Source organism: Mercenaria mercenaria, chromosome 5, assembly GCF_021730395.1.
Source record: "Mercenaria mercenaria strain notata chromosome 5, MADL_Memer_1, whole genome shotgun sequence".
Taxonomy (NCBI): domain Eukaryota; kingdom Metazoa; phylum Mollusca; class Bivalvia; order Venerida; family Veneridae; genus Mercenaria; species Mercenaria mercenaria.
The window spans coordinates 95,179,042-95,198,911 of NC_069365.1; the positions used below are offsets into that span (position 1 = coordinate 95,179,042).

A 19,870-nucleotide genomic window follows, 5' to 3' on the forward strand; every position below is an offset into this window, starting at 1 on the left:
TGAAAAATACCATACTGAGAAAATATTTTGTGGAAAGGTATAATGGAGAATTATACGGTAAGAAACACAGGAAAACTGAATCTGTGTTTTTACATTCCAGACACTAGTAGTAAAATGTGACATCACCCCAGAGGAACTATGGATGAAGAAAAGACAAACAATAGAGATTTATCAGATAGTAAAGCAGGAGACAAAAATGAAACACGCAGAGAATTGGAGCAAGAAGAGGCAAACAAAAAAACTGAGATGACAAATGGAGGTGGTAAAGTTGAAGAGGAAAATGTTGAAGATGACTTGCAGAATGATGTGGCAAACAGATCTAGTTCTCCACTTGTAACTGATGAAGTAGATAATGAAAGATATGGTGACCTCACTAAATATAACGATGAACAGTCAACGAAGGATCACGTTAAAGGTAACACTGGCATGACTATATCTTTAGTGCATACTATTACCCTACCAAGAATGAAGAATAGTTAAAAAAATATGAAATTTCATTCTCATTAAATATGGCCTAAGTTGGATTTTTTAGCTTCATTAACATGGCAACAGGCCTTATCAATAAAAATCTTACCACTCTACCAGCAACCCACTCTCAAGAAGCCTTAGCAAGTGCTGCTGTCCTGGTTTACATTCCTAGTCTCTCACTTTCATGACTAGTGCCTATTGTCAATTACTATGACTGTATACATTGTATATGTATTATAGTCTGTGTTTATCATGTATATATTTCTGTTTGTATTCTGTGTGCTCATAGTGTACATTTTGTATGTTGTCTAATTCTTATTGTGTATATTAACTGTTCACAGTTTATGTTCTCTGATTATAGTGTGTATTAACTGTTTGCAGTGTGTATTCCCAGATTATAATGTATATTCACTGTTTACAGTGTATATTCACTGTTTACAGTGTATATTCACTGTTTACAACTTGTATATATTCACTGTTTTCAGTGTATATTTAAAACTGTTTGCAATGTGTATTCTCAGATTATAATGTATATTCAGTGTTGGCTGTGTGTATTCTCTGATTATAGTGTATATTTTCAGCAATTTATTTAATAGAAATCGACTACTGCTTGCTAAAGACAGGACTAATAGTAATTCAGCTTGTTCTACCAGCATTTTAATTGAGTTACTGGCCTTCGAAATACAAATAAATGAATGCTATATCCACTATGTGTGCACTCTAGCACCATCATTTCTTTACCAACCTTATTCATATTTACATAGAATATCTATGCCACCTTGTTTAAGAGTAGTAATGGGCAAGATTGTAGTAACATGCCCAGAGTTATGTGACCTTAATTGATAAAAAAAAAACATATTTCTTTCTGTTTTTGTTAAAAAGTTGAAAGAAAATATCCAAGGCCATTAAAAGATGTAGGGTGGAGCTAAAATTTATGGTAGGTCACGATACCGGAAACAATTTTTTAGACCTAACCAGTCTTAATTGTATTTAACGGAATGTGTACACTAAAGACATATTTTTCAAATTGTATTATAGGTCAAATTGGTAGGTTGATAGTTATGTGCCCTTGAACTATCAAATGTGCTACATTTCCTTACATAAGATATTGATTGCCAAGTAATGTGCTCCTAATTTAGTAATACTTTCCATGTAACATTAATATATGAACTGTAACTCTTGTATAACTACACAATTATTTCTTGTCTTTCTTTGTGCTTTGCTCCGATATTGCATATCCATTCATCCTGTCCTTTAAATGAAGCAGTATAAGGAGAAATTCACTTTGTTAGCTCGACTACCGTATTCGAAGAATAGGGGAGCTATCCTACTCGCCCCGGCGTCAGCGTGAGCGTGAGCGTCATAAATGTTAAAGTTTGCGTACCACCCCAAATATTTTCAAAGTCCATTGAGATATTGCTTTCATATTTTGCGTACTTGTTAACCATCATGTCCCCAGTCTGTAAAAAGAAGGAGGCAACTCTATCAAGCATTTTGACTGAATTATGGCCCCTTTTCGACTTAGAATAAATGTTAAAGTTTGCGTACCACCCCAAATATTTTCAAAGTCCATAGAGATATTGCTTTCATATTTTGCATACTTGTTAACCATCATGACCCCAGTCTGTAAAAAGGAGGAGGCAACTCTATCAAGCATTTTGACTGAATTATGGCCCCTTTTCGACTTAGAATAAATGTTTGCGTACCACCCCAAATATTTTCAAAGTCCATTGAGATATTGCTTTCATATTTTGCATACTTGTTTATCATCATGACCCCAGTCTGTAAAAAGGAGGAGGCAACTCTATCAAGCATTTTGACTGAATTATGGCCCCTTTTCGACTTAGAATTAATGTTAAAGTTTGCGTACCACCCCAAATATTTTCAAAGTCCATTGAGATATTGCTTTCATATTTTGCATACTTGTTTATCATCATGACCCCAGTCTGTAAAAAGGAGGAGGCAACTCTATCAAGCATTTTGACTGAATTATGGCCCCTTTTCGACTAAGAATATGCTTATTGTAATGTTAAAGTTTTACTCATAGCTTATATTATACTATCAAGCACTGAGAATAGTCGAGCGCGCTGTCCACTGACAGCTCTTGTTCAAAACCAAATTCTCTTTACAGTGAATATTATCTGTTGAAGTGTATGTTATTTGTTACAGTGAATATTATCTGTTACAGTGTATGTTATCTGTTACAGTGTATGTTACAGTGTATACTGTCTGTTTATCTGTTACAGTGTATACTATCAGTTACAGTGTATACTATCTGTTACAGTGTATACTGTCTGTTTATCTGTTACAATGTATAATATCTGTTACAGTGTAAAATGTCTGTTTATCTGTATCAGTGTATATTGTCTGTTTATCTGTTACAGTGTATACTATCTGTTACAGTGTATACTATCTGTTACAATGTATGTTATTTGTTACAGTGTATACTGTCTGTTTATCTGTTACAGTGTATACTATCTGTTACAGTGTATATTGTCTGTTTATCTGTTACAGTGTATACTATCTGTTACAGTGTATATTGTCTGTTTATCTATTACAGTGAAAATTATCTGTTGCAGTGTATGTTATTTGTTACAGTGTATACTATCTGTTACAGTTTATACTGTCTGTTTATCTGTTACAGTGTATGTTATCTGTTACAGTGTATACTATCTGTTACAGTGTGTACTGTCTGTTTATCTATTACAGTGTATACTATCTGTTACAGTGTATACTGTCTATCTGTTACAGTGTCTGTTTATCTATTACAGTGTATACTATCTGTTACAGTGTATACTGTCTATCTGTTACAGTGTATGTTATCTGTTACAATGTGTACTGTCTGTTTATCTATTACAGTGTATACAATCTGTTACAGTGTATACTATCTGTTTATCTGTTACAGTGTATACTGTCTGTTAAAGTGTATCCTATCTGATACAGTGTATACTGTCTGTTTATTTGTTACAGTGTATGTTATCTGTTACAGTGTATACTGTCTGTTTATCTGTTACAGTGTATACTATCTGTTACAGTGTTTAATATCTGTTACAGTGTATGTTATCTGTAACAGTGTATGTTATCTGTTACAGTGTATACTATCTGTTACAGTGTTTAATATCTGTTGCAGTGTATGTTACCTGTAACAGTGTATACTGTCTGTTTATCTGTTACAGTGTATGTTATCTGTTACAGTGTATGTTATCTGTTGCAGTGTATACTGTCTGTTACAGTGTATGTTATCTGTTACAGTGAATACTGTCTGTTACAGTGTATGTTATCTGTTACAGTGTATACTGTCTGCTACAGTGTATGTTATCTGTTACAGTGTATGTTATCTGTTACAGTGTATACTGTCTGCTACAGTGTATGTTATCTGTTACAGTGTATACTGTCTGTTACAGTGTATGTTATCTGTTACAGTGTATGTTATCTGTTACAGTGTATACTGTCTGTTACAGTGTATGTTATCTGCTACAGTGTATATTATCTGTTACAGTGTATACTGTCTGTTACAGTGTATGTTATCTGTTACAGTGTATACTGTCTGTTACAGTGTATGTTATCTGTTACAGTGTATGTTATCTGTTACAGTGTATACAGTCTGTTACAGTGTATGTTATCTGTTACAGTGTATGTTTTCTGTTACAGTGTATGTTATCTGTTGCAGTGTATGTTATTTGTTACAGTGTATACTATCTGTTACAGTGTATACTATCTGTTACAGTGTGTACTGTCTGTTTATCTATTACAGTGTATACTATCTGTTACAGTGTATACTGTCTGTTACAGTGTATGTTATCTGTTACAGTGCATGTTATCTGTTACAGTGTATACTGTCTGTTACAGTGTATGTTATCTGTTGCAGTGTATACTGTCTGCTACAGTGTATGTTATCTGTTACAGTGTATACTGTCTGTTACAGTGTATGTTATCTGTTACAGTGTATACTGTCTGTTACAGTGTATGTTATCTGTTACAGTGTATACTGTCTGTTACAGTGTATGTTATCCGTTACAGTGTATGTTATCTGTTACAGTGTATACTGTCTGTTACAGTGTATGTTAATATCTGTTACAGTGTAGACTGTCTGTTACAGTGTATGTTATCTGTTACAGTGTATACTGTCTGTTACAGTGTATGTTATCTGTTACAGTGTATGTTAATATCTGTTACAGTGTAGACTGTCTGTTACAGTGTATGTTATCTGTTGCAGTGTATACTGTCTGTTACAGTGTATGTTATCTGTTACAGTGTAGTATCTGTTACAGTGTTATGTCTGTACAGTGTATGTTATCTGTTACAGTGTATACTGTCTGTTACAGTGTATGTTATCTGTTACAGTGTATGTTATCTGTTACAGTGTATACTGTCTGTTACAGTGTATGTTATCTGTTACAGTGTATACTGTCTGCTACAGTGTATGTTATCTGTTACAGTGCATGTCATCTGTTGCAGTGTATACTGTCTGTTACAGTTTATGTTATCTGTTACAGTGTATACTATCTGTTACAGTGTTTAATATCTGTTGCAGTGTATGTTACCTGTAACAGTGTATACTGTCTGTTTATCTGTTACAGTGTATGTTATCTGTTACAGTGTATGTTATCTGTTGCAGTGTATACTGTCTGTTACAGTGAATACTGTCTGTTACAGTGAATACTGTCTGTTACAGTGTATGTTATCTGTTACAGTGTATACTGTCTGCTACAGTGTATGTTATCTGTTACAGTGTATACTGTCTGTTACAGTGTATGTTATCTGTTGCAGTGTATGTTATCTGTTACAGTGTATACTGTCTGCTACAGTGTATGTTATCTGTTACAGTGTATACTGTCTGTTACAGTGTATGTTATCTGTTACAGTGCATGTTATCTGTTACAGTGTATACTGTCTGTTACAGTGTATGTTATCTGTTACAGTGTATACTGTCTGCTACAGTGTATGTTATCTGTTACAGTGCATGTCATCTGTTGCAGTGTATACTGTCTGTTACAGTTTATGTTATCTGTTACAGTGTATGTTATCTGTTACAGTGTATACTGTCTGCTACAGTGTATGTTATCTGTTACAGTGTATACTGTCTGTTACAGTGTATGTTATCTGTTACAGTATATGTTATCTGTTACAGTGTATACTGTCTGTTACAGTGTATGTTATCTGTTACAGTGTATGTTATCTGTTACAGTGTATGTTATCTGTTACAGTGTATACTGTCTGTTACAGTGTATGTTATCTGTTACAGTGTATGTTATCTGTTACAGTGTATACTGTCTGCTACAGTGTATGTTATCTGTTACAGTGTATACTGTCTGTTACAGTGTATGTTATCTGATACAGTTTATATTATCTGTTACAGTATATGTTATCTGTTACAGTGTATACTGTCTGTTACAGTGTATGTTATCTGATACAGTTTATATTATCTGTTACAGTATATGTTATCTGTTACAGTGTATGTTATCTGTTACAGTGTATATAGAGATGGATAATGCTGATGATGATGACGTATCTGTGACAGGAAGTTATATAGAGCGAATGTATCCTAACATGGGACTGATAGACGATGAACATGAGCTCTCTAAACCAAGAACGACACCTGAGAGCAGACTACAGTAAGTTGTCTCATTCCACCAAGTATAGACTGGTTTACAATGTATACATAGCCTGATGTTACAAGATGATTAAACTTTTGTTGCAGTCCATGTTTATAATTTGCACTGATGCGCGACCTAGTGCTTACTTAACTAGATGGGAGTTTATTTGCGTCAGCAATGACACATTCATAAATATTTGTGGGGGGTGGCGGTTTCTTTTAGGAATATGGTGTGCTAAAACACACAAAAATAACTCTGACATGCATTTTGACCAAATTTTGCCCCTTTTAGAGTTCGAAAATCCTGGATAAAGTTAGTTTTGCGTGCAAGTTACTATCTCCAAAACAGATGCAGATATTGGGTTGAAACTTAACATGTGTCATCAGGTTTATAGAACTAGGTGATAGCATCCAGTCCTCTAACTCTTACATTTATTGTGGTCAAATTATGCCCCCTTTTGGACTTAGAAAATCCTGGTTAAAGTTTTGCATGCAAGTTACTATCCCAAAAACTATGCAGATATTGATTGAAACTTCACACGTTTCTACGGGCTTGTAAAACTAGGTCATAGCTTCAAGTCCCATAACTCTGACATGTATTTTGCAAAATTATGTCCCCTTTTGAACTTAAAACCTTATGTTTAAAGTTTTGCATGCAAGTTACTCTCCAAAACTAATGCAGATACTGGATTGAAACTCTATAGATATTTTAACATTTAGTGTAATATTCCTGCTTCTGGGATAAAATTTGAATTGTCAAGCATTGGCTGTCTTACAGACAGCTTTAGTTATTAAGATTAAGATTTAAGTAAGTATATGCATTAGTTTGACAACACTGATAAAATTATATACTTATTATATCTGAAACAAAAATACAACAGATGCCTGTTTAATTGCCTTAGTCAAATGTTTTTGTATATATTTTCAGTCGAGCACAGCTTCTTGTGAAAACAGTGGTAGAGCACATGGCATTCCGTATATTCACCATTTTGTTGATCATTGTTGAATTTGTGTTAGTGATCATAGATCTTTCAATGAACAGTGACGGTCATATTAAACATCTAGATCTAGCTTCTCAAATCATCATCGGTTACTTCGTCCTTGAACTTATAGCTAGAATCTTCTATAAAGGGTTTGTAACATTCACTTCATATTCTCTCTGTACACTAATTAGTCTCAATTAAATTTTTAAAATTCCAAACCAATCTTAATCTTGATAATAGCCATGGTTGAATGTAAATTTTCTTAAGGTTTTGGTGTCAAAACTCATTTTATAATACTAATAAATTTAGGTATAAGAAAACAAAGAAAACAGAAATTTAGCACATGATCCAATGACATTTCTGAACAGAATTTCTTGATTATATTTTCCTCTGTCTCACTTCCCTTGAGACAATTCTACTTATCTTATACTAAATTACATTTTATTCCATGTAATTTGATGACCATACTTGGATGGTGTAATCAGCCCTACAGACAATCTGCCTAGAAAATGCAAGCATTTTATTTTCCATTCCAGATAATTTCTGTTGTTTTTTTTCACTGCTAGAAATAGCTTGCTTTTAAGAGTGGTTCATTTTTACTTTCTATATTTTAGGGTATGCTACAGAAGTAATAAAAATAATTTTATTGTAAAGTGTGTCACATTCAAATGTCAGAGAAAAAAGTGAAGATAATACTATTGGAACAGCTGTTTGTTTTTACCATGTTAATGTGAAAAGTTACATAACATATGTTTTAGTCTTTACATAACATATGAGCAGGAACTATAAGGTTTTCTAGCTCACCTGTCACAAAGTGACAAGGTGAGCTTTTGTGATCGCGCGGCGTCCGTCGTCCATGCGTCCGTCCGTAAACTTTTGCTTGTGACCACTCTAGAGGTCACATTTTTCATGGAATCTTTATGCAAGTTGATCAGAATTTCATCTTGATGATATCCAGGTCAGGTTTGAAACTGGGTCATGTGCGGGCCAAAACTAGGTCAGTAGGTCTAAAAATAGAAAATCCTTGTGACCTAGAGGCCATATTTTTCAATGGATCTTCATGAAAATTTGTCAGAATGTTCACCTTGATGATATCTAGGTCAAGTTCAAAAGTGGGTCATGTGCGGTCAAAAAGTAGGTCAGTAGGTCAAATAATAGAGAAACCTTGTGACCTCTATAGAGGCCATACTTTTCAATGGATCTTCATAAAAATTGGTCAGAATGTTCACCTTGATGATATCTAGTTCAAGTTTGAAACTGGTCACGTGCCTGCAAAAACTAGGTCATTAGGTCAAATAATAGAAAAACCTTGTGACCTCTCTAGAGGCGATATATTTCATGGGATCTGTATGAAAGTTTGTCTGAATATTCATCTTGATGATATCTAGGTAAAGTTCGAAACTGGGTCAACTGCGTTCAAAAACTAGGTCAGTAGGTCTATGTCGTCCGTGTGTCCGTGCGTAAACTTTTGCTTGTGACTACTCTAGTTTAAGATCGAGCCTTGGAAATTGGATGACATGTACCGTTTTGCACACCAGTCTTTAAACTGTCTTTCAGTGACCATAAATGTGACCTACTGATCTACTTTCTAATATTTAAGCATCAGTTTGCGATTTGAAACATGTGGTTCAATATACTCAGGTGAGCGATTCAGGGTCATCATGACCCTCTTGTTTAAATACAGTCAAACCTGTATTATGCAGCCAGCCAAAACAAGTTGAAAGTAGTTCAAAATGTCAGTGTGGGAAGTTAGCTGACTGACCACTTAAGGCAAGTGGCTGCTTAATATAGATGGCCGCCTGTGCAACATATCAACAAAGATTTTGTTGAAAATGTGGTCGTAAGACAGATTATCAGTTTTAAAGTTTTTAAGCAATACTTAAATATAACATGGAATTTAAGATCATGCATGTGCAAATGTATGGTGTTATTGGACTGTTATATTGACAGAAGCTTAGCTGATATCCATTTTCATCAATCAGAGCCTCAGAGGTTCTTCAAAATCCTGTGGCAAACCTCTAATTGATTTCTTTCATTTATTTGTGACCATTTGACTCATAATTATTTATTACTAGCAGGAGTGGTTTCAACCAGTCAATGTTCACCATTATAATTCATCATGCCAAATTGAAACTTCAAACCTTATTTAAGAGAAGTACTTGCTAACAATGAATAAAGAGTTAAAGACAATATTGCATGATTGGGATTAATTAAGATTTATCCCCTAATTGTATGTCTAGAAACTTACCTACAGAAATAACAATATTCTTAATAATTTGATGTCGGTATCGGAAATGACATGACCATTCTTTTCATGGCCTGTTTTGATTGGTTTGTGAAGATTTTTTGCAAAACTGCAGATTGGCTGAAACTTTTTACCTGTAATTTTATGAAACTACAAATGAGCCGTACCATGAGAAAACCAACATAGTAGCTTTGCGACCAGCATGGATCCAGACCAGCCTGTGCATCTGCGCAGTCTGGTCAGGATCCATGCTGTTTGCTAACTGTTTCTGTAATTGCAATAGGCTTTGAAAGCGAACAGCATGGATCCTGACCAGACTGCGCAGGTGCACTATGTTCATTTTCTCCTGGCGTGGCTCAAATATTGATCAAATGTGCCAGAGGTATAACCAGGGAACTATGGTAGACTTCTGGTATGTGTGAATGCCCATGCTGATGTCTGGAAAACAAGATCCATTTGTTAAATAAAAAATGTATAATATGCTAGCCATTCTTAATTTTAGTGGAAATTTGTATTGCTCGCTTTGTTTCAGAACATATACAGCACACAATACCTGCTCAGTGATCTTACTAAATAACAAACCAATTGTTTACATTAATTGTAAGTTGATACAGATTTGTGGACTGCAGTCTTTTGTTGTGTCTTTGTCTGTTTTATGTATTGTCTGTCAGTATCTTGAAACTTGCAGTGAACTTTGGCTTTTCCAAAGAACATTCATGCAAATTACATAAAAAAATAATGAAATATTATATTAACCCTTCAAATATTTTACAGTTCTTTGCTTCTGTATGTATTTCAGAAGCCTGTTTTTCCACCATTGGGTGGAAATCTTGGACATGATAGTTATCCTGGGTACATTTATAATTGACCTACTTGTATCTAAGGGTAATTATGGAAGGTATCCAAGTGATGATGATATTGTTGTGTTTATAATCCATACTTAGCCTTGGTTACATTTAATGTTGTCATCATTTTTAGTTTAATTTATGTCTGTTATGGCTGTTAAGATGCAGCCATGCATTGAGATCTTTGCTGTTAAGAAAAGTGTAAAAATGGTTGTATATTTCAAATATCTTGTCACAGGCTTCAAGAAACTGCTAGCCCATATTCTTCAGTAGGGAGAGCGCATATCAGTGGATTGCTGAGTCGCAAGTTTGATCCCGGGTTAAGCATATATTCTCGATGAAAATTTGATAACAGACATTGTGTCTGAAGTCATTTCTTCCTCCACCTCTCAATCATTTGGAGAAGTTTTCAGTTACTTGTGGAAAAATTATGTTTTTTAAAGGAGAGCCTGTGGCAGAGGTTTCGAAGCTGCAACTCTCTTGCACTCTTCATTTTCACAAACATATTACCTGTAACTATTGTTATCATATATCACATGCATGTTTTCCCTTGTGTATTTCAGGGAGTTATTCTTTCACTCGTGGATGGATATACTTGATATGATAGTTGTCATAGCAACCTTTGTCATTGACCTTGTCTTAAGTAACACCTCTGTACCAAGGTATTCATTCAGTTTCTTACATATAGCATGATCACTCTTCACTTCTACAGTTTGTACTCCAATTTAATTTTAAAGTATTTGATGTGAATTATTTATTCAAGTAACATAAATAATGGTACATTTGTTCAAAATTTGAAATGTCCAGAGGAATATACTTAAAGATCTTGAGGAACACGGAGTTATCTAAGTATTGTCTACTATGATTTTCATTTTTCACATACACTAGTTGTAAGGCATTTGCAAAGGTTTTATGCTTAAATTGTTTGAATAATAAGGAAAAGCTTTCTTAAGATATGTGCAAGCTTCAGAAATCTGCTTATGAATATAAATGATTGAATTGATACACCTTGTATTCTCTAATTAACGGCCTATTTCCCATCAAAATAAATAAGTTGATTTATGTTATAAGTGAATACAAGCAGTATGGTAGTGCTATAATTGTTGAATTTTTTTTTCATAATATGTTGCATTTATAGTTTACATTTACTGTAAAAAGAAGTAAAATTAAGGGCCTTGATAATTGTCCCCCTTTTACAAAGTGTAACACCCCCAGGGGCATTAACAAGGGAATATACTGTATGTGTACAAGTTGTATGACATGGAAGTACACAGAAGAACTGACTGGTACATAAGTGTTTATTGTGTTTTTCTACAGGTTAGGGGTGATTGGTCGAGGTATTAGAATTCTCCGTATTGTTCGAGGCATTTACTTGATATCTCAACAGAGGAAACATTTAGCTGTAGCAACTCGTAAAATAGTGTCTCAGAATAAACGTAGATATGTCAAAGATGGCTTTGACCTTGATCTCTGTTACATCACAGGTGAAATTCTTTCTATCTGTCACATGAAATTATTTGCATAATTTGTCTCTGTCTTTTTCTTTTTAGCTCACCTGAGCATGAAGTGCTGAAGGTGAGCTTTTTTGATCGCCCTGTGTCCGTCGTCGTCCGTCCGTCTGTCCGTCAGTCGTCAACAATTTGACTGTTAACACTCTAGAGGTCACAATTTTGGCCCAATCATAATGAAACTTGGTCAGAATGTTACCCTCAAAAAAATCTTGGAAGAGTTCGATATTGGGTCATCCGGGATCAAAAACTAGGTCACCAGGTCAAATCAGAGGAAAAGCTTGTTAACACTCTAGAGCTCACAATTTTGGCCCAATCTTAATGAAACTTGGTCAGAATGTTACCCTCAATAAAATCTTGGACGAGTTTGATATTGGGTCATCTGGGGTCAAAAACTAGGTCACCAGGTGAAATCAAAGGAAAAGCTTGTTAACACTCTAGAGGCCACATTTATGACTGCACATCTTCATGAAACTTAGTCAGAATGTTAATCTTGATGATCTTTAGGTCAAGTTCGAATCTGGGTCATTTGGGGTCAAAAACTGGGTCAAATCAAAGGAAAAGCTAGTTAACACTTTAGATGCCACATTTATGACCATATCTTAATGAAACTTGGTCAGAATGTTAATCTTGATGATCTTTAGGTCAATAATTCAGGTGAGCGATACAGGGCCTTCTTAGCCCTCTTGTTTTGGTTCAAACTAGCATTTTAAACATAAAAATTTAAGAAAAAAAATGTAAATGATTGATAAGCATCTATAGTAAACTTGATGCACATGCATTTTTTTTGTTCAAATCATATATCAATCACTTTCCTGCCATATTTTTAATGGTTTTATAATTCATTTACAATATAGTTTGAATATAAATTTATCAAAATAATTTGAAATGTCTTTACTTTCTGTGCTTTATTATAAAATAATTTGTTGAAATTCTGATGAATTAGCTATATTCCATTTCTTGAGATAAATTTAGTTAATTTTTATCTAAGGGACATTTTGTTGAGTATATATATTTACCTCATGTATATTTGATTTTCAGAGAGAGTGATAGCAATGTCATTCCCTTCTTCCGGTGTTCAGTCAATGTATAGAAATAATATCAGGGTAGGTTATAATCTGACTGGCTTGTTGTTATTTTTCATCTTTTTTATGCCCCCGAAGGGAGGCATATTAGTTTTCAACTGTCCGTCCGTTCGTTAGTTAGTTCATCACAACGTTAACTTTTTGCATGAAGGCACTTTACTCGCGAACCACTGCACCCAGGACCTTCAAACTTCACATGCTGATAGTACTTACTGAATACACCACCCCTACTGACTTTGGGGTCACCAGGTCAAAGGTCAAGGTCACAGGGGCCAACGTTAATTTTTTGCATGAAGGCACTTTACTCGCGAAACAACTGCACCCAGGACCTTCAAACTTCACATGCTGATAGTACTTATTAAGTACACCACCCCTACTGACTTTGGGGTCACCAGGTCAAAGGTCAAGGTCACAGGGGCCAACATTAACTTTTTGCATGAAGGCAATTTACTCGCGAACCACTGCACCCAGGACCTTCAAACTTCACATGCTGATAGTACTTATTGAGTACACCACCCTACTGACTTTGGGGTCACCAGGTCAAAGGTCAAGGTCACAGGGGCCAACGTTAACTCTTTGCATGAAGGCACTTACTCGAGAACCACTTCACCCAGGACCTTCAAACTTTACATGCAGATAGTATTTTATGAGTACACCAACCCTACTGACAGACTTTGGGGTCACCAGGTCAAAGGTCAAGGTCACAGGGGCCAACGTTAACTTTTTGCATGAAGGCACTTTATATGCGAACCACTGCACCCAGGACCATCAAACTTCACATGCTGATAGTACTTATTGAGTACACCACCCCTACTGACTTTGGGGTCACCAGGTCAAAGGTCAAGGTGCTGCGGGGGCATTTGTCACCATTAGTGACAGCTCTTGTTTGTCAATAAAATTTATGTACATAAACAGATGTTGTAAAATATTTTGAAATTTCCTTTTATAAATATTTGAAAATAAATCTGTCTATTTAACTTAAAAGAACAACAAGTCATCAGTATGTAATACTTAAAAGAAACGTATGTGCAAGAGAAATGTTTTGGAGATGAAATACCATTATATACGTGTAAAATGTAGATTGTTAAGAATGACCCTCTTAAGGTAGTTTTCCATGTTTGGATCAAAATGTTTTCTACAATAAAGAATTTGATTAAGCCCTGATTTTTCAAAACTTAAGACTTTACTTAGAAAATTCTGCAGATAAAAAGATAGGGTCATGTGCTTGATTTCTTCCTAGACTGATTTGAAAAATTTGAACCTCAAACAAGTTTTCATAATGCAAGTCTACAGAAAAATGACAGTTTTGGTAACATGTTTGCAAATAGAAAATTTCTTAAAATGTAGATTTTTGTGAAACTTCTCACATTTGTAATTAAACATAATGGTCCGTGATATCTTGAAATGAAATGTATATGCCCTTGTGATATTTTTTCCATGAATATAGAGGTCCACATATTTCAAGCAGATTTTAATATATTGTTTTGACTTTTTACTTGTCAAAAGTTTTGATGTTGTATTTTATCTTTAAAAAGATAGTAATGTTGCCATTTTGATAAATTTGGTCATTGGTTGCTATTAATTCTTATTTCCATATGCCAAGTCCTTAATAAGAAGAACCGTATAAGTGTGTGCTCTTAATACATGACAACTGACTGTAAAAAGCATGGTTAAAAAGCTTATAGTAGAATTTTACATATACAGTACAATAATACAGAGCAGTTCTGCTTAGGAAATTCAAGTAGTAATTAATAGGAGTTTAAATAATACTTTAACCATTATCATGCTGGACACAATTCATTCTGCCTTTGCGACCAGTGTCTGCACATCTGTGCAGTCCAGTCATGATCTTCACTGTTCGCTACCCAGTCAGTATCTTTTTGGTAAGCATCCCTTTTAACAGTTAATGGTACTGTCCAAATTGAAAGATGGACAAGTTCATTATAGAAATTTAGCAGGGTAAGGGATAATTTTGATCATTTTTCTTTGCAGGAAGTGTCCAAGTTCTTTGAAGCAAAACACAAAGGGCATTATAAACTTTACAATGCATGTAGTAAGTGTTTGTGTTTTTTTCTTTTTTCTGTTTTGTAATTTTATAATTTGAATATGTTTATCATGAAAGGGTGCTATATAAATGTGGAATAATAATTATAACCGCTGGAAGGATTTCTGTAAACTAAAATCAGTTGTTCACATCATCAAGACAACATGCAGAGTGAACAACTCAGGTCAATAGTTCAAGGTCACACTTGAAGGTCAGTAGTCATGATCACAGCATTTTACTTTTCCTTAATCAAAGTGACGTCTTTGAGTATTGATTCCGTAAGTGATAGCTCTAGTTTAACATCATACTGAAAATAATACTGATAGCTAATACTGCATTGGCTTTATTGGCATAACAGTACATTGTTTCAACTAAAACATACTCAGTGGATCATGATTTGGTGGATTTCAGATGTTAGATATGAAATAAAATTGTTATTAATTTGTTAGGATGGAATAATTGACTGATATAGCCAGAAAATTCACTCCAGTATTAGCCTTCAACAAACCATAAAGATTTCACAATGCTTGTGTTTTATGTTTTAGGTGAACGTGACTATGATACTTCCTATTTTGATGATAGAGTAGAGAGAATATATATTGATGATCACAATGTCCCAGCTCTGAGGTAAGTTGACAGTAGAGTAGAGAGAATATGTATTGACTATCACAATGTCCCAACTCTGAGGTTAGTTGACAATAGGGTAGAGAGAATATATATTGACGATCACAATGTCCCTACTCTGAGGTAAGTTGACAATAGGGTAGAGAGAATTTATATTGACGATCACAATGTCCCTACTCTGAGGTAAGTTGACAATAGAGTAGAGAGAGTATATATTGACGATCACAATGTCCCTACTCTGAGGTAAGTTGACAGTAGAGTAGAGAGAATATATATTGACGATCACAATGTCCCAACTCTGAGGTTAGTTGACAATAGAATAGAGAGAATATATATTGACGATCACAATGTCCCTACACTGAAGTAAGTTAATAGAGTAGAGAGAATAAATATTGACGATCACAATGTCCCTACACTGAGGTAAGTTGACAATAGAGAGAATATATATTGACGATCACAATGTCCCTACTCTGAGGTAAGTTGACAATAGAGTAGAGAGAATATATATTGACGATCACAATGTCCCTACTCTGAGGTTAGTTGACAATAGAGTAGAGAGAATATATATTGGCGATCACAATGTCCCTACTCTGAGGTAAGTTGACAATAGAGTAGAGAGAATATATATTGACGATCACAATGTCCCTACTCTGAGGTAAGTTGACAATAGAGTAGAGAGAATATATATATCACAATGTCCCTACTCTGAGGTAAGTTGACAATAGAGTAGAGAGAATATATATTGACGATCACAATGTCCCAACTCTGAGGTAAGTTGACAGTAGAGTAGAGAGAATATATATTGACGATCACAATGTCCCTACTCTGAGGTAAGTTGACAATAGAGTAGAGGGAATATGTATTGACGATCACAATGTCCCTACTCTGAGGTAAGTTGACAATAGAGTAGAGAGAATATATATTGACGATCACAATGTCCCTACTCTGAGGTAAGTTGACAATAGAGTAGAGAGAATATATATTGACTATCACAATGTCCCTACTCTGAGGTAAGTTGACAATAGAGTAGAGAGAATATAATATTGACGATCACAATGTCCCTACTCTAAGGTAAGTTGACAATGGGTAGAGAGAATATATATTGATGATCACAATGTCCCAAAACTGAGTTAAGCTGACAATAGAGTAGAGAGATTATATATAAGAAAGGGTTTAATGATATAAAGTATCAGTTTTTTCTCTGGAAATGCTACAAGAATTACAAACTAACTTGTGCTTAACATGTGTCGAACAGCAGCTTCGCTATGATGTATCAACATCCTTATCAGTTATATTGCTGTGGAAGGTATGCCATTTCAAAGTTTTTGTGTCTTGCTTCAGTCTTGACTACAGTTTTAATGATTTTTAAATATCTAAATTTATGTAGCTAATCAAATGCATGATTCGACTATAAAAAGGTGTCTATTTCATATGATAACTCAGAACATCAAAAGCATAAATTTCAAAATAATCAGTTGTACATAATTTCACCACACCTGCACTGCAACTAAATAGGTTTATCATTGCACAGGGAGATGTTGAGATTTTGTGAGAGTATGCACGAGTTTCTATCGGAGGACCCGGAAAATGTTGTAGCCATTCACTGTAAAGGTGGTAAGGGCCGCACAGGTACCTTGATCTGTACGTGGCTTGTCGAGTGTGGGCAGTTTGAAGAAGCTCAGGTATGACATCCTTTTTCTCGTGATTTTGTGATCTCTTTAAAGATCAGTATTAAATGCACATGCAATAAAAAGTACAGTTGAGACTCTGTTTCTCAAACTCACTTATCTTGAAGTTCTGGCTGTGTAGAAGAATTTTACAAGCCCCATCAGAGTTCCGTCTCTCAAAATCCTGTGGATTTATGTCAAATGAAAAAGAATTGTTGTCTTACATTTAGGCATGATCATGGGCTGCAATATAGAATTGATAAAACCTGTGAAAAGTGTATTTCAAATAACACAGTACCCTTTAAATGTGTAAAAAGTGTAATGATATGTTAACATTTTATAAGTTTACGCAGCAACAGCAAATCAAACTGTGAACAATTCTTAAATCAAGTAAAACTTTTAACTGTCAGATTTGAGTTACCTGGAAGTAAAACCTTTACAACTGGATTCAGACCTACTTGTATCATCTAGCAGCATTATTTCCTGTTATTTGAAATGTTAGCTTTGAATGTGTTTGGGAGTGTATTTATACAGTCTGTAGAAACCTAAGTCAATGTGAACATCCAATATAATGTTTGATGTAAAATGCAGACATAGTAGGAAAATAATTTATACAGTTTTAGGGATTAGCATATAAAACATACGCATGTTGCAAACCAAATGATATAATGAGCTTACAAAATTATAATACATTAAGTTGAAAAGAGGATGAGAAAAAGGCTAGAGATATCCAGGATTACAAGCAAGGAAAACAGAAAATAGAAGGAAAACATGATATGAATTGCTTGTGTCCGGCATTGTGCTTGAGCTATAGATGTTCCAGCAATTGGTATTACCCTGCAATTGAAGATAAAGCTTTTGTAGAATGAAATGAACTATAAAATGATATATTACAGGACAGTTTAGATTATTTTGGAGATAGACGTACAGATCTGGACCATGGTAAAACATTCCAGGGAGTGGAGACACCTAGTCAGGTATGTTATATAATCTTTATCACTTGTCAGTGCCTCACCCCAACAAACCCCTACTCCTTCCCCCTAAAATGTGCACATCATGAAAAGACACTGGAATATACGGTCTGGCAGAAGCTTGAACATGTGGCCCTAAAACATTGCCATTTCCTATAATTATATCCTTGATTAATGGCATCAAGTGGTGGGAGCATCATATTATCACCACGTGCAGTTGTTGAAACAAATTGACATCTACAGATGACTGTAAACTTATTACTACCTAGTGAAATATATATGCAGATAACACTTTCTAACAGTACTGTATTGTAAAAGATGTCCGAGTCTAGCCTTGCTCGCCTGTTATATTGTAATTGTTTTGTGAGATACTGTTGTTATCTAAGTGATTTTGAAATTCTGCATGTGATTGATGCTTTTGCAATGGCAGTTTTATGTGAAATCTTCTGACTGCTTTCAGATAAGGAATGACCTGTACAGTGACATCATTAATGTTTTGGGGACTAATTTTCATATATTGAATGTGTAGTAATTTCAGTCCACAAAATAAAATCCCAATAAACAAATAAGAATCCCATTCATTTTATTTTTAGCAGATGAAATCCATGATTTCATGTCCCCATGAAACTTCATGACCTTAGAGGATATTACATGGGTGTCTTTTCATATTGAATTTATTAAATGAATTGAATAATATAGTAAAATGCGAGGCGAGGCCGAGCATTTTATCAATTTTTTTCAACAAGTTTAATAAATTCAATGTGGAAAGGCACAAATGTAATATTTTTTTTAATCACATTTAAGCGAAATCAAAATATCTTCTTTCCCTATTATAGACCAAGTAAATTCGACCAACGTCTCCAATAAATAAACGACCTCAACCTCGTAGCTTTATTACACTAGTGTATTATCAAGTTTATATAATAGCTTTATTCCACTCCCACGATGTCAGATATGTGATGAACGATATTAAATGATTTTACAGTATTGAAATGATCTTTTGTTCACATACTCAGTACATTTCAGAGTCGTTATGTAGGATATTTTGGTACAGTCAGGGGTAAACTGAATGGCGTTCTTCCAAAAGAGAGGTTTATCAGAATAACAAGTGTACGCATTCATGCAATAAAAGGTAGGTTAAATAAACACATAGAATTTTATGATATTCATTGTTCTGTATGAAGTTATTCATCCTTCTTGCTTGTAGCTTATTTACTTTTGTTAACATACACTTGTTATATAGGTGGTTAAAAAAGCTCTTCAGAGCTTATGTTATTTGTAAATGTCTTGCCGACTCAAAATAAATCTTATCTTATCTTATTACAACATTATCTTTTGGAAATGTGAAGCTTTATACAGTAACCGTCATATGCCTCTGAAAAAAAAGAACACTAGAATTATTTAAAAGAACAACATGTACCTGTTTTCAGTGTAAATGTTCAAAACAAGATGGATTATTTTTTAGCTCGACTATTCTTTGCTCGACTATTCAAAGAATAGTCTAGCCATTTTACTCACCCTGGCGTCGGCGTCACACCTTGGTTAAGTTTTTGCATGCAAGTAAATACAGCTATCATTTAAAGGCATATAGCTTTGAAACTTATTTATTCTTTTTCTAGGTCATTTACCAATCTCACTGGGTCAAGTTCCATAACTCTAACATGTATTTTGAGCAAATTATGCCCCCTTTTGGACTTAGAAAATTCTGGTTAAAGTTTTACATGCAAGTTACTATCTCCAAAACTAATGCAGATATGGAATTGAAACTTAAAATGTTTCTTCGGGGTTATGCAATGCATTAAAAGGGTTTGTTGAACATTGTTGAAAATTAAAT

General features: G+C 34.4%; 1 protein-coding gene across 4 annotated transcripts in view; it reads left to right on the plus strand.

The window, feature by feature from the left end:
- The window catches only part of LOC123558019 (phosphatidylinositol 3,4,5-trisphosphate 3-phosphatase TPTE2-like), a 93,301-nt gene that overhangs the window by 62,310 nt on the left and 11,121 nt on the right, over positions 1-19,870 (plus strand). For all 4 annotated transcript variants that reach the window (XM_053544376.1, XM_053544375.1, XM_053544378.1 and 1 more), the window contains exons 2-12: positions 101-415; positions 5,942-6,083; positions 6,993-7,196; positions 10,701-10,799; positions 11,455-11,621; positions 12,687-12,751; positions 14,723-14,783; positions 15,320-15,401; positions 16,930-17,080; positions 17,962-18,042; positions 19,063-19,168. In XM_053544376.1, the coding sequence (XP_053400351.1) occupies positions 139-415; positions 5,942-6,083; positions 6,993-7,196; positions 10,701-10,799; positions 11,455-11,621; positions 12,687-12,751; positions 14,723-14,783; positions 15,320-15,401; positions 16,930-17,080; positions 17,962-18,042; positions 19,063-19,168 (1,435 nt within the window). In that variant the 5' untranslated portion in view covers positions 101-138. The remainder of the gene's footprint in view (positions 1-100; positions 416-5,941; positions 6,084-6,992; positions 7,197-10,700; positions 10,800-11,454; positions 11,622-12,686; positions 12,752-14,722; positions 14,784-15,319; positions 15,402-16,929; positions 17,081-17,961; positions 18,043-19,062; positions 19,169-19,870) is intronic.